This window comes from Lepisosteus platostomus, chromosome 10 (genome assembly GCF_059453375.1).
Source record: "Lepisosteus platostomus isolate fLepPlt1 chromosome 10, fLepPlt1.hap1, whole genome shotgun sequence".
NCBI lineage: Eukaryota > Metazoa > Chordata > Actinopteri > Semionotiformes > Lepisosteidae > Lepisosteus > Lepisosteus platostomus.
In genome coordinates, this window is record NC_142620.1 from 55,417,122 (window position 1) to 55,433,053 (window position 15,932).

At 40.3% G+C, this 15,932-nt stretch overlaps 1 protein-coding gene across 9 annotated transcripts in view; it reads left to right on the top strand.

Moving 5' to 3' along the window:
* The window catches only part of diaph2 (diaphanous-related formin 2), a 488,074-nt gene that overhangs the window by 269,310 nt on the left and 202,832 nt on the right, over positions 1 to 15,932 (top strand). For all 9 annotated transcript variants that reach the window (XM_088597461.1, XM_088597456.1, XM_088597458.1 and 6 more), the window contains 2 exons: positions 8,731 to 8,832; positions 15,129 to 15,223. In XM_088597461.1, coding sequence (XP_088453587.1) covers positions 8,731 to 8,832; positions 15,129 to 15,223 — 197 coding nt within the window. The remainder of the gene's footprint in view (positions 1 to 8,730; positions 8,833 to 15,128; positions 15,224 to 15,932) is intronic.

The window sequence follows — 15,932 nt, forward strand, 5'->3', positions numbered from 1 at the left end:
AGTTAAATATATGTAACATTATTGTTTGTGGTTTATAAGGTATTGCTGGACTGGCTTGACTTGGGAGCAATATTCACGTACCTAAGCACAGCAATCGGCTCTTGAAAAAGATTTAAGAGCTTTGCTCTTTTGTCACAAATTGACCCATTCTTGTATCCACTGTGACTGCTAGTGGAGTTTGGAAGCTGTTGGGCTGGTTGGCGCCAGTTGATCACCAATGCTTGTCTGCATGACTCTATTTCTAGATTGGCTTTTATGTTTAATGTCTCTGTAGATGGTGTTAACCTTTCACTGAGCACTGCTTGCCTTCTGTTCTAATTGGCCTTTTTCTAGGAGCCATTAAAGTTCTCCTTACTCTTTCTTAGAGCATCGCACAATTCCCTCTCCTTCTCAAGATGAGGGCTTTTTAATGGTCATTTTTCCCTTTTCACTTGTGTTCAGACTCATGAAAAGAAACAATGTTTGTCTTTTTTTATTTTTGCCTCAGCCAGGACTCATCTTTTCCAATGCATGACCATAATCATTCACCAAGAAGAGAAAAATAAAAATGAAATGAAGAATCAAAAGTGTTAAGTATCCATTGTTACCCAAAACTAGTGAAACAGATAGAATCTGGTTAGTCACTGAATTGATAGTCTGATCTGAAATTGCCTGTTCTTTTAAAGAGTATTTTTATTGTAAAACATCTTGACAATGGCAGTGTTATTGAACCAGTGAAATTGTGTTTCTAGTTGATTTATCTGGAGTCTGATGGTATCACATTAAATCAGTCTTCCCTATTTACAAGTGTCTTTGTATTTGGGATTAAAAATAACTATGGTCCTCCAGTGTTTCCTTTCCAGAGCACAGGTTAAACTCTGTGATTAGGGGTCTGAGCCTGAGTCATGTCGCTAACCGACCATGACCAGGTTACTAACCGACCATGGCCTGGATTCTCCAAGTGGCGACAAACTTAGTCATTCAGTACCCCCTCAGGTTTCAGCGACATTGACTCCTTGGCCTCCCAGGCGCCCGCAGGATTGCAGTGTTGCAGGAAAGGGACGTGCCTCCCCGGTGATTGGCGCTGAACCTCCTGCAGGGGGCCATGCTGCCCGTGACGTATCGAAGGGGGAGTGGCTGGAAAGTGGGCGGGGCAGAGGAGCCTGTCTGCACTTCCTCTTTCTCCCCTGGGTCTTGGGAATCGGGGATAATCAAACAATTTGTGTTTCCAAAATGGGTAGGTATAACACAAGGATAACTTTAGAAAGTTTATAGATTTAGAAAAAAATAACTGTGACATTACATAATCATCAGTCAGCTCAAGTACAGCACACATGCAACTGAGTCTTCAGCTCTGCTGAAACTGTGCATGGGTTGTGTGGAACACAAAGGGGATTGTTTTTTGTAAAAAAACGATTTGACATGGTAAAAATCAACTCTTGTGTGGGAGGGAAGACTCTCTGAACCCTCTGGCTCAGTGTGCGGCTCTGTTGTTAAACACATCTGTAATAAAGCTGTCATACCAACTTTTTAAATATCTTTTTAAATATGTTTCTCAGCAGAGATCTATCCAGATTTGTTTATCCGGAAATCAACATGTGGATGTGATTAGGTTTTTGTAACTCTGAGCTTTTTGTGTCACCAGGGAGATATTGCATGTACAAAAACCAAAATGAAACAGTTCCAACAAATTACTAGAGCCCCAAGGATTTGAAGAGTTTTGAAATCCTGGGATCCACAAATTGTCCTCTGTCCAAAATACACAGAAATTGAGAAATGAGGCCAAGTCATTTTGAACAATGCAATAGTTTCTCAGTTACAACCTGGAATCTTTCTTCATCCCTTTTTCTCCTTATACCAATTTTCATCTTCCAATGGAAGTAAATATATTTTGATGGGTTCTTTTCAAGTTCAATATATGCACCCGAGAAAAAAACTAAATTGATAAAGAACACTTTACTTATGCCAACGCATTATTTAGACAATCTTTCGAGGTGGCACTAATTTTTTAAAAATAATTGATTACGTTTATTTAGCTTTCATCACAAAGGATCTAAGTGCTGTTTAGTTTACAAGTAGGAGACCCACTACATCCACCATTCACTTGTAGCAGCCCTTCTGCAAACAGCCGATCAGGTAGAGACTTGAAAAATTGCTTCACCAGTTGATTTAATAAGGAATTCTGGGAAGGCCAGATTGCGTATGTCTGAAGTGGAATTAAGCCACTTTAGACAAAACTCAATATGGGGTGACTGGGGTGACTACTCCTACTCTTGCGAACATGGAATTCCATGTAACCGGTAGTCAGGATCTTGTTTTGAAGTCTCATCCTAAAGGATAGTGTCCGGAGACATCATACTGGGCACTTGTCTGGAGATTCAGGTCCAGACAGAATGGCATCATCTACTGTTGCAGAGGCATGGAGGTCTCCCATCGCTTTACTGGCCAGGCCCAAATGTGCTTAGCTTCTGAGGTCTGATGAGATCAAGGTTACAACTCTGCACGCAACCCTTACAACATGAGAAGTGTGTTTCTTGATATGCTCCACAATAATTACAAATATTTAGAGTTCAGTAACTTGTTGCATTGCAAGAAATATTAAAAAACAGTTGTGCATGGATACATACAGTAGGAGCATTTTAGGTTGTGACACATACAATCACTTTGTGTTATTTTAATGAAACACTGCAGCCCTTTCTTTTGCATTTCCAGTTTCATCTATTGCTTATGCAGTGTGATGTTAAGTGAGATTTCATTTTGTGTTATGTTTGTTTTATTTATTTGGCAGCTAAAACATTTAGAGCTACTTTCTATTAACATTTCAAAGACAGAATGCAACAATGGTTTTGATCAGTATGTTTATTACAAACAGAATATATCCTCTTTGAAAACAGATTAAGAAAGAAAGGAGCCTTTTTATTTTCTAATTGCTTGTTATTTCAACAATAGTGAACATGCTCTGCATTAATATTTGATGGAACAGTAAAATTAAATAAAAGAAAACTGTTAAAAGTTTCTCTGTGTTTTACTTCGATTGTATATGCTCTAAATTTAAGGCTTTTGTATTTTAAAGCAGTTTTGAGTTTTGGCGCTTCGTTTAAAGACTTTAGGCCAAGTGTGTGTCTGACAGATGCAGAAAACCTGCACTCCCCCTCTCGGTCCTTTAGAAGACTGCTGCAAAAATACTATAAAATAATCTTTTCCATCTATTTTAGTCCTCTGCCACGCTCATTTAGGTCTCAAAATAAAATAATTAATAATAATCAGCGGCTCTTGTTCTTATTAATCTGTGATTAGTAAAGCATTTTCATAGCACGTTAGGCTGACAGCCTGTCAGAGAAAATATCCATCATCACAAGAAATTGTATCCCTTTCTTATTGTACATGACAGGCTTACCAATGGAGGCTCTTCAATGCCTACCCTATAATGTGGGCTTCTGTTGGAGCAAATGAATGTCTTTCAGTAAAGGCAATTGCTGTAGATTGCTATAACAACCAAAGGCCAGAAGACAGAGATGAAGTCAAGGTTTGAGTTGACTGTAGCCAACATAATGCTCCCGGTATTGTGCAAATACCCGTTTGTGCACTGGCAGCAGCTCTAATTGGTTAGTTTATATGGTTCTAATAAATAATATTAATAATATTTCAGTTATTCGTATAGCAGCATTAATCCTGGGTTGGTGGAAAAGTGAACTGAGACATAATTGGAGTAAGGGAAATGTTTTATCAATGGGTTTTGAAAATCGGATGTGTTTTTTTCTGTTGCATCTCAATGTACAGTACCAGTGTACATTTCTCTACCACCCAGATGCTACACTGTCAGGACTCATCAGGCTCTCTCTAGTTACAGTATACACTACAAGAAGCATCTTCCAGAAGTGCAAGTGCAGGCTCTTATCTGACCTTCCTTAAATTCGGAAAACCTGTAGAAATTCAAAGGAGCTGGTGGGAGACTGCCTGTGCACTGCTGCAGGTGATGGACAGATGTGCTGTAATTGATGGCTCTGTAATGGGATCTGTCCCTGCTGCCTAAAGTGAAAGAGCAGCCACAGTAACGACATTGGAGGCTACGGTACAGCCCAGAAGTCCGAGACACTGCTACCTAATTGAATCTGAAAGTGTGAAAAAAAAAACCTTGAGTCACCACAACAATGTTCTTGGCAAGGGAAGAACTACTGATAGGACAATATCAGGTTTAATTGTGTCTGTTCTGTGTTATGAGGTAACGTTTTTTTTTCCAATTAATGTGAGGTGATGAAGGTTTCGATGTTGTGCGGGGTGACAGCACAGAGATGAAGGATGTGTGCAGTCATGCTGCGAGCCAGGTGTGGACAGGAGCTGTGCTGGCAGGGGGTGGGGGCTATTGGCTGCCGCTGCTGAGTTTGCAGATCTATCCCCCCCTCTGTGAGCATAGGAAGCCTTTTAGACTGATGTTTCCTGATGTTTTTTTTAATTCCTCCTGCAAATTGAAGTTGAATTATTGGATTTTGAGCCTCTCTGCTGAGTAAAAACATGTTCTGCAGTTTCTAAGCCAGACCAAGACAGCGTGTTTGCAGCTGACCCAGAAATTGTGGGGCCCTGATGTCATTGTCAAGGGATGTGTCACTTTCCAGGTTTGGGACTGACAGAACATCTTAAGTTCCAGATGGAACATTGTTGTCTTAAAGAACAAAAACAGAAACGTTAATTATCCACAAAATGTCAATAAATAGGATCCCAGAACAGTGTAATGGAAGGAACCAGAACAGTTGTGTATCTTGATCCAATTCAAATTTTCCCATTATTCAATGATTCCAGTATTTACTACCTTGAGTGGGAACAGTGCAGAAACCACTGCTCTGCCCCCAAGCAGATGCGACTGTATTTAACCCTATATGGGACATGTCCTACCTCCAGTGCTGCATATATATTTAAATAATCATCCTTTGCCATAGTTCTTGTACTAGTAAGATCACTATAAACCTTATTAATTACTCTTCTGCCTTGTGCAGTATCAGTACCAGTAAATGCAAAATGCCCTACTCAATACAAGACTCCGAAGACAGGATTGCAAAGGCACATTTCGAGGATAAGTGTGAAGTTAATCTTTTGTCTCCCAAGATTATGCTGTTATTCTCTGTTTTGAATGATTAATAAGTTTATCGTTCTTAACTGCACTCAGTACTTGGCTTTGCTGTACTACCATGTGCCGACTATTGTTTTGCACCTACGAGAAAATTAAATTAAGCCTTGCCTCTTGCCAGTACTCTTTCGCACTTATTTAGAACTAAAGGGATTTCAAGTCCAGTGTTTCTTATTTCACTGTAACAAATGGAAGAAATGATAGTGCTGACCAAAAATCGCTATTCTAAAATTTGGAATTAACAGAATTGGGTCAAGAAGTAAAGAAGCTACGGTAAATACTGTTTAAGTGTAAGAAATTCATAAAGCTATTTTACTGTACAGTAACCTTAGAGTGGGGGAAAACTCTAATAAGTGCAGCTTTCTCATACCCTTCCCTACTCTGTCTCTTGCAAAGTTTGCAGATTGATATTTGTGTGAACATATATAATTATGATTTAACATATACAGTGTAATTGCAAGAACGGCTAGTAGTACTTTCATCCTTGTTACTGAATGAACAGTAAATAAAGGTGGATGCCCACAATAGATTACATCATGGCTTAAGGACAAGTTACCTCTTTGATTGTTGCTTTTAAGTAGGCAGATATGTTCAGCAGTGCAGGTTGTTTGTACTGGATTTCCTCTGAGATTACTACCTTGGGCTAAAATAAATAGAAGTTATGATGATTAGCACTGAGACACGCCGGTATTCCCAGAAGTGAAAAGAGACTTGATAAGTAAAGAGTTCTCAGCTCCATGGTGAATAGAGGAGGTCTTATGTTCGATCTGCCATCTGATTATTCTCATTCTTCTCTTGCCTCCACAAAAGGACATGATTTAAACTGTGGAGGCCTGATTATACTCTAGGATTTTATTCATATATTTGTATATATTGGAAAATAAAGATTTCTTGATTGCTTGCTAAGTTTTTTTTTAAAGTACCTTGTTAAGAAAAAAGACAGGACAGACTGCAAGCGATAAACAAGAGCAAGGATTGATTGCATGATGAAGCACATTGGCACACCAAGCGAGTATTCCTGAACCATGGCAGTGGGATAAATTGTGCCAGTCCCGTGGGCTCCCATTCAACACGCACAGTATTATTGTGGGTTTTGTGCCTAACCAGCCAGCATCCTTTGCAAGCTCTTAAGGATTACTGCTATAACACAATTACTTCAGTGGTTTGTAATACATACAGATTGTGCTTGGAGAGACAAGAGCAACTTTTGTCAGTGGAAAAACAATAAGGTCATTTCATTAAGCTATCTGTGCTGGAAAAGTGGTGATTCTGCTATCACAGATGTCAAACACAGTGCAAAATCTCTTTAATGTTAAATATGAGGCTCTATACAGGCAATGATATGTCTGCAAGATTGGAATCTGTTTTCCAAAAAGAAATGCACTGTGATGAACAGTAAGTCATTATATTCTAGTTTGTTCCTATGGGAGATACATGAGAACATATTTCAACAATTGAATTGAGAGGGAAATTCAAGGAGGTCAGATTGTGTGAAATTAAGAAAGTGCCATTTAATCTCTGCTAACTAAATAGTCTGGACCTCGGGTTAAAGTCTCACCTGATGGTCGGCTCCTTTTACAGCATTGTCTCTGGTCACCATACTGGGCCATATTGATTTGGAAATACTGGTCCAGCGGTAAGAGAGCCACCTATTGGTCTACCAACACCATCGACAACAGCTTCTGAGATCTGCTGAGGTCAGTCTACAGGGCATAAATGCTGCTGTGTATATTCTGGGTCCTTCATGCTCTTTGAGTTTTCTAAACTAGGTGGCTTGGAAAAAAAAATGCCTAAGCTACTCTGTGTGTTCTAGGTGGAAAGCATCTTAGGTTGAGGGGCGTTGATCACTTTGCAATTCCAGGTTTCGATTCCTTAGTTTGACCTCAGCTCTTGTTTTATAAACTTGTCCACGAATGCTGCAGTATGTACAGCATAGCCTTTTTATGTTTGTTATGGAAGGAGGCTGTATACAGTAGCTTGTCTGTAGCTGCAGGAAGCCAAATTTATAAAACACTGTAGATGGTCTGGTACAGAATGTATCAATATCTATCTTGCTGCATTCTGTAGCATTCAGTCAGAAATGTTGAAAGTTGTTTCCATTTAAGATTCATATAGAATTCCTGCAAGGTTAAGACAAAGTGTTTCAAGTTGAGAAAGATCAGATCGTCTACTACAAATCTCTCTGGTCTCCACAAGTGTTACAACCACCTAAACAGTGTACAAATGGGAACCTGCATTTGATTTCTTATCTTTGAGCTGCAGGTTATCTAAAGTAAACAGATTGCGTGTGTGTTAATATTTTAATAATCAAGCAGGCAGGGGCTAAAAGAAGTGTTCCCATCACCCGTCAGAATGTATCTTTGTAATGCAGTGGGCTAAAGCAATTTTGTGCAGCCTGCTTGGTCTTTTCCGACCCAGTAAGTGACAAGGGCAACCAATTACCTTTTGTTTGTGTGCCCCTGTTGAGGTAGAAGGGTAAAATTTGCTGCTTGTTCCCTTAGAGGTAGCAGTCATTATAGTCCTTCAGTTTAAGTATGTCACATTTTTATCTGTAGAACCTCAGACCTCTGCCCTTGAAGTTGACTCATGGATGTCTGTGAGTACAAGACAGTTTTGAACATGCAGACACATTGAATGAGTTTGATTTAATTTGTGAAGGGCTTTGAAAACGAGATGGAACGAGTAGGTTTAGCCCAACATGCATTGTAACCTGATGTAATTCACATACTGTATGATATCCAAGAATACAACCACAAACTAACATAAGAAGTAATCAGAAGTTACATCCAGATGCCTACTGAAACTCTGTCCAGTCTGTTGAATAATTCATGATTGTGCTGTTGAGAAGTAATCTGGATTAGTTTGTCAGAATTAAATCTTAATGGCTGGAGGAGATTATTTGGATCAGACCAGCAAATGTGCCACCCTTGGTGCTTTTTCTGCAGGGGGCAAATTACTGGGATTAGCTCTGTGGCAGGCTGCATAATTCCTATGTTATTGCACTGTGTGCTTTTTCTCGACTTCAAGGGATATGAGGATCTTTTTTTCACGAACTGAGAAAGATGCCCTCTGCACTTTTCCTCAAGGTGTGTTTTCCGAATTAACAGAGGGAGGGAAAAAAACAGTCTGCCGATATTCTTTGTGTGTGTAGTCAATTGAAATTTTTGAGACTTGCTCTTTGAGTTACGGTTAAGGAACACATGTATTGTTAAATATTGAGCTGAGTCAAAGCATCTTAATTAATTTTTTAATTCTACTTTTCTTTTGAATGTACAACGCAGAAAAGAAAAGGCAAAATCGATGAGAAAATGTAAAGCAGATCCTTGCATTTAAAGCCCTCATCGCTTCAACTTTCTTGATTTACTGATATGTGGATGATAGTTTCCTTTTTTCATTTTTTTTTGCAGAATATGAATAGCTTATACTCAAACAGTTATTGGCTGCTAATGGTGCGATTAGTTTTAAGCCAGGGAGTATATCATCTTGATTGGTTGAAGTAAATTCTCAATAATTCATTGTTCTTTGTTCAGCAATGAGAAAAATGAAGTGAAAATTCTGCAAAGCAGAGGAAATGGCATACTTTTTCATATCTTTGATATTGATTGCTATTTTTTTTCCTTTCTCAACAGTGAAGAAGGATGTGGATGAAACAGATGATAGGAAAGTGCTACAGTTTAAGAAGAAAGCGAAGGAGCTGCGGATTCTGGACTCCAAGACGGCACAGAACTTGTGTACGTGCGCCCTGTGTTCTTTCTGGCCCTGCTTGCACTTTGAAAGGGTGGACGGTATTTGTTTTGTTTTTTTCTGCGCAGATGTACTTCATGGAGTTTAACAATGCGCGCTGGCCTCCCAAGTGCCTGAAAGTGCAGTTTTTTCATTCCTTCCTTTATTTTCACTGCAGATCCCCCCCCCACCTTCTTGAGGGTGCATTAGCTGTGATGGCAGTATACTGTATGTCTTACGTAAGGAAATCTGTCCTTTCATCAACCTGTACTCCGACCTCTGCTGAGAGCGAGTGTGGTAGGCTCTGAGGACGATTACTGCTAAGTGAACTACACTGATGAATTGAGTCCAGCGTCAAAGTGTCACCTAGATGTAAAATGAAATACTCTTTGAAAAACATGCTGCACTTAGAAATCGTGTTATCCACCCTGCCACCTCCACGCAAGCATATGGGCACGATTGAAAGTGCATGATTTTAAGTCAAGGGTCATGCAATCTGTGCTGTGCTGCAGGGGGTGTGTGCGTGTGTGTATTTGGGAAAGATGATTGAGAGCCTTAAACTGCATCTTTCTGTACACCTCTGCTTTATTAGCTTTGGTACAGTGCTACATAAAAGAAAAAAAAATAAAGAGAAAGCTACAGTACCTTTCCAGTTCAGTTCACAGCGGATGCTGCATATGGAGAAGCTGTGTAACGCTTTGTGCACAGTTTATTGCATATGAGTTGTTCTCAGAGGCTTGTTGCTATCATACCATACATTCCCAGAAACCAATATTATCTCTGCTGCATTTTTAAAATTTCCTTTACCAATTCTTCCTCCTCGGACACACGACTGTCCACCTTAAAAATGACTGAAAACAAACCACTAAATTACTAAAGCATGTTCTGGCCAGGATTTCAGAACCCAGTTATCAGAGGAAGCAAACACACTGCATGGCCTGGAAGAAGGTACTAGTGTTTGGAAGATGATGTTATTATATTCAGTAGGTACACCTGATTAGGACTGAGATGTGTGTAGGAAAGCAGGTCGTTCTCATATGTGATAGAATTGCGGTCACTATTTTATTTGAATTTATTCATTGTTTGCTGATGTTTTTGTTTGTGATACAAGAATCACCCAGTCTATAACATTTTCTGTAAACTAGAATCACCAGAAAGGTGTCCCCTCCTTGAGACAGAACTGAGATCCTCTATAAGTTTGGAAATGTACAAAGCACAGTCCTGCTGGCTCTTTAAGTTTTAGAAGACTGCTGAAACAGCTGTCTTATCTGAAAGGCAAAATGTCTTGCCATCAAAACCTCTCCTTTATAAAAGCAGAAAGGAAGAAATTACAAAAAGCAGAAAAAAACAACTTCCCCTTCTTTTTTTCAAATGTAGTGTCATGGATATCATATCCTGGCATCTTGCCCAGAACTTCATACATCTTTTTCTTTACCCAAAAGTAAAGCTGACAATTAAACCATTTCATTTTGGGGAGGAAAGATTGGAGTTGAAAGTGTAGAGAAGGGAGGAAGGGAGCAGGTGAGTGGAGGAGAAATGAAGAGAGAGATTAGGACACAGAGGAAGGCAGGAAAGGGAGGTGTGGCTCCTATCATGTTTAATTTCAGCCCCAACATATTGGTCTGTTTTTGATGGGTTATGAAATAGATATCACCTCAGGGGGGCATTTAACATCGATTTCTCTGAAACGTTGAAGTTGCTTGTGGTTCCCCCATGTGAGTGATTGGGCTCTGGTGTAATAGAGCAATGTTGTTTCTCCTGAAGAGCCACTCTTGGAGACGGGCCTTAACATCTCACCCTGTAGGTTACGTTAAAGGCATCTAAAGAGACTCGCAAACTGCTTTTGTGATTGAGTCTGTCTCTGTCCAGCCCTAATTGCGTCTGTCTCTTGTCTAATCGAATTCAGTCTGTGATCTCAGCAGAGGGATGTGGGGTCCATGGTACCCCTCGGCCCTGAAGTATTAGTGATGAAGAATTTAGTGATTGAGATCGGTTTAGTGGCCTTCTCTTCCCAAAGGTTTCAATACTGTACTGTATATAAAATTCTCTCAGCGATCTATCCATTGGTGCAGCTGAAGGGGAGTCTAAATGAGCCGAGTCCTGAGTCTGACGGAGTGTTAAGAAAGCCTAGCTTATCAAAGCTGAGGCCAGGCTAGTTTTTCTTTCCATTCTCCTGCCTGAGACCCCCCCCCAGCTACACTGTGTCCTCCTAATATGAAACACCACAGTTACATTTATCACATTTTAAAAAAGCCGATTTGCTGTAAAAGCAGGTTTTTTTGTGTGTGTGTGTGTGCCCAGGGAGAGGGCGGAAAGCTTCGCAGCTGAAACAATAGATACAAAGGATTGAGTGCTAACTCATTCCATCTGAGACGCTGTTAATTTGGATGAAATAATCAGAGGGAAATGATTCAGGGTCCAGAAATGAGCTACATTAAGTCATCCTCCAAGGAGCGGGGGAGAGACGTCTCTGGAGAGGTCATGTCTGGACTTCATTTGCGCTCCAACATATTAATATGTATATATTTTAACAGAAACTTTTGTGGTTGTAAGGCTTTTCAAAGCTCTTTAGAGAATACATTTTTAACTGACTTGCACAATGTTTAACATTGCATCCAAGTCTATTCTTGTTGCACAAGTAGTTTCTCTTGCAAAATAGGGTGTTGACTCTGCTCCTGGAAATTTCCAGTTACCTCAACATGGGGCTTCAGACTCTTTCTCTGACGAACAAAAACCTCTGTGTTTTAGTGGGGGTGACTCAGGATCACCCATGTTTTTTATTTGCATAAACTCATCAGAGGGGATAGGGCAGAGGTTTTGATCGATACAGTGTTAAAATAAATGAAGGACAAAAAGCCTGTGCTGTTAAAATTACTTCTGCCATGTGTAGTTGCTTTATGGTGTCTTATACAGTAGATGCAGTTCTACCCTACCCTTCTAAAACACCTTTTGTTGAAAAATACTTTTGCAAAGAATAGTTTACGTATCTGTGAAATCTGTAATCACCTAATAGCAGCTTTCTTTGTGTTGTTTAGCGGAAGGGGGGTGTATTTCACTTAATGTGTAAATTCTGTTAATTGATAACTGATGAACGGAAGGTTTCTTTGTGCGATTTACGTTTTACGGAAGGTTTCAGCACTTTGTTATGCTGTCAGAGCTCACTGGGATTCTGTTTTTTAATTAGATTTAAATTAGAAAGGAACCATCAACTTATCTATTCATCATTTAGAAATTTTTTACACGTTTCACCACAGTGTAGCTTCTTCCATTTTGTTTTGCTAATTAAGACAATGCAGGAATAATTCAATTTAATTCCCATTATGTAGTTCTTTATTATTCTGTTTTTCAGGCTTTGAAAATGATAGATGTTTGTCCAAGTTTGCATGTCATACCTGGCATATGATTGTCTGGAATGACTAGTTGGTCTTATACCCACCTGCTTGGAACTGCTAATTACAATTCAGTTTGGCTCACTGCTTGCACCAGTCCAGGAGAAATGAAGGCGATATGCAAGTCCCTTGCCATTTGTTTTGTTAAAATCACTTGGCACGTTTCCTTTTTTGCTGTGAATCCAGACAGTAAGACCAGTCTGGGGTAAGATTGTGTGTTTTGTCCTGTCTCAGCTGGGACTACAATCCCCGTGACTATACACATGGGTGAATGGGGATGTGTAGGCGGGCTCCTTTGACTCGCCCACCCTCGAGCCGCTTGTGTTTTACCACAGGCAACACAGTCCTGTAGCAGAGGTTCAGTGCTGATTTAGAAGAGAAGTGTGTCCCTTGCCTACAACACCACAAGCCAGCAGGTATCCAGGAGGCTACAGGGGTCACTGTATCACTGAGAGCAAACAGCCTAGGTCGACTGATGGACCCCCAGTCAATTGTCTGCCACCACCTGGGAATTATCCCTTATACTTTGACATCCAGTGACATGAACCAGGACTGAACCCGCAATCATAGAGCTAAGCCTGTTCTCAGGTGAGTGCCCTTAACGTTGAGCCACTCAAAATGTGTGTTTGCAGCTGACGATGAGGATCAGCAGTGGCCGAGTCTCCTAGGCATACAGGACAGTTCAGATCACAAAGGCATAGTTAATGCACCACAGGAGAGATCTCCTGAAGATTGTGAGAGGATACAGAGATAAGGGCACTGGAAGTGAAAGGGTATGTAAGTCAAACCCAGCAAAGTAGAAAGATATGCACAGCCTTTCTCAAGCTAGAAACATTGGAGACAAGAAGACCAAAGCAGACTGGGGGGCTCAAGCACTGATCTCTGAGGTATTCCTCTAGGGAGAAGGTGGAGTAATAAGGGTGAACCACAACAACCAAGTGGAAGAAGTCGTCACAGAGGTACAGTAGAAGGAGAGGAAGGATTAAGCATAGTCTGAAGTTAACAAGTTGGTGAGAAAGGGCAGGAGAATTGAGTAGCTGATTTGAACAGCAGGCAAAAAGCAGCGGAGATGCTGGATCAGGGAGAAATTCATTTTCTGTATTTTATGTGAGATGGAGAAGTCTGGAGAGGATCAAGCCAAGCTCTTGGTCAGGGGACTGCACAGAAAGCAGTGAATCGGCTGAAGAAAGGGAGCAGAGAGATAGGGTGATGGTTCTAGGGGATAGGTACCAAGAGAAGGTGTCATGAGAATATGGTTGATGCAGGACTTCTTAAAGTCAAAGGGAAAACAGCATGAGAGTAGAGGTGCTAAAGGGCAAGGAAATGAAAGGCGGTACTGTAAGAGCGAGGGTCTGGAGGAGATGAGAGGGGTCGAGCTCTAAAGCACAGGTGGGAGTCCTGTGATCCAGCACCAGAGGGCAGAGGTCAGAGTCAGAAAGGGCTGAAGGAGGAATGAGGGGGATGGAAGTGGGAGAATGAATTAGGGAGGAGGAATATACACTGCAAATAAGATTCTTGCCTTGTGCTGCTTTTTTTTTTGCTAGATAACAAAAAAGGATAAAAAGGTATTCAGAGAAGACAAAAGTGATAGCTTCTGCTATCTTACTTTCTGTGTTGATTCCATTTTTATCATTTTAATTAACAGATTGCAGATAGACACAATGAGATTGAGAGATGCAGTTGGGTATAATTGACTTGGCACTTACCGACATGCACGATTGCTGACATATTCCACGTGGGGAACTGGGGGAGTCAGACCATGTCTCCCAGCTCAGAACAGATGCACGGAGAGTGCCATTAGTGAGCTTATTAACAAGCCTCTCTTGTTGTGTTCTTCTTCAGAATGTTCTTGAGTCCCGGTTACACCTGAGTTTTCCTCACTGAGTAACTGTGGCACCTGGTCTAGTTGGCTAACTAGAACAAATCGACCCCCGAAGCTGAACACTTACACAACTCATGTGCTGCCTGCACATTGTTCACTGAGCTATGACAGAAGTAGAGTGCTTTCGAAGATTTGTGTGCTCTTATCTACTGCATGTGCTATTTTCAGTCTTTAAGCACAACTTTTTTTTACTTTTGCTAATTTGTTTACATTAAATAGCTAAGAAATGCTGTATATTTGTAAGAATAATAATTGTGAAGCACATTCTCTGTATTTCAAATTAGTTTTGATCCATTTTCTTTTGTCTCTTGAAACATTATTAAAGTGCATAGCTGCTTTTTTAGCCTAGACCTCACTGGAAGTTTGCAAATATTGTAGATGAATAGCTTATAGTATATTAGTATAGTAATGATTTCATTCTTAATTCAAAGTTGTTATTAAACACATTTTTAAGTTTTACAGGTTCCAAATGACCAAATGTAACGAATATAACAGATGTAGGTGTGTGTTTAAAATATAAATTGTATTTGTAAATTTAATATATACTGTATTTGCACTTTTCTCTAAACTCCCCCCCTTTTTAAACTGCTGAAGTACTGTTATTTCCCACTTTGCCACTAGATCTGTTGAGCAGTGTTGCTGCTGGTGCAGAATAGCTACACAATTTTGTCACCCAAGAGGGCATTGGATGAAGTCAGTTCCCTCCTATGTATAAAGCACTTTGGGATCCTCTGGGTTGTAAAGGACTACACAAATACATGCAATGTTTGATATGATATTTTTTCAAACATTTTTAAAAATCTGTGTGATATACTGTACAGGTTTTAATTTTATTTGTGAGGATAAACATTGTTTTCAATCAATTAACCAAATATTAAAAAGAAATGAAAACATTGTGAACACACAGCTTTATTTCTTCTAAGCAAAGGCATACATTTAGTAAATGTTTTTTTTTTTTGCGAGATTCAAGTGTTGACAATTTTTTAAACCAAAACTTCTAACAAATTGCTTGTATTTCTTCGTATCAAAACAGCGATTTTCTTGGGATCGTTCCGCATGCCTTATGAAGAGATCAGAGACATCATCCTGCAAGTGGATGAGAAGAGATTGAGTGAATCCCTGATTCAGGTAAGATCCCAGCCGGTGTGTGTGTGTGTTTTGTGTGCACATTGTGAGTGTGCGTCTCGCCATCCTCTCTGACCTCGTTTCAAGATCAACTCCGCCTTCCCGACTCCAAACAGTTCTGTTCCATTCAGAGACGAATGGGACCTCCATCCATCTGCCCACAATAGGTGGTCTGGGACACCGCTTGGCAAACACACACAGAAGCACACTCGCACTCACGCCGGCCGTTTCCTTTCAGGCAAGATTAATGATCTTCCTGGGAGCTGTTTTTGTTTCTCAGGAAGTGGTAATTACAAACAGAGCTGGCTGTTTGAGGTAGGGGTGCTTTCTGAAGAATGGGCGTTCCTGTGTTGGCCACAGCTAACGGTTTGATCTGTCAATTTATTGCCTTCCATTTGCTCTTTGCGTGCCTCTTCCCCAGCCATGTGTGACTGTCTTTCTCTAAATGAAACGGTGCTGTGTGTGTGGAGGGAGTACGTGTTCCCTGGAAATTATTCAGCAGGGAAGCATGTCGGCGCAATAAGCTGAATACACACTCAGGAGCAAGACTAGTCAAATGGCTGATTGTACTGGGGAGTAGAAAATGAGAGGTACTATACAGTGCAGAATTGCAGTCAACGTTTCTCTTAATGGCATGTAGAGAAGCTAGGCTAGATTGTTCCAATTAGGAATGCGGCAGCTAAAAATAAGTTTGTATCTCATTTATCTTCAC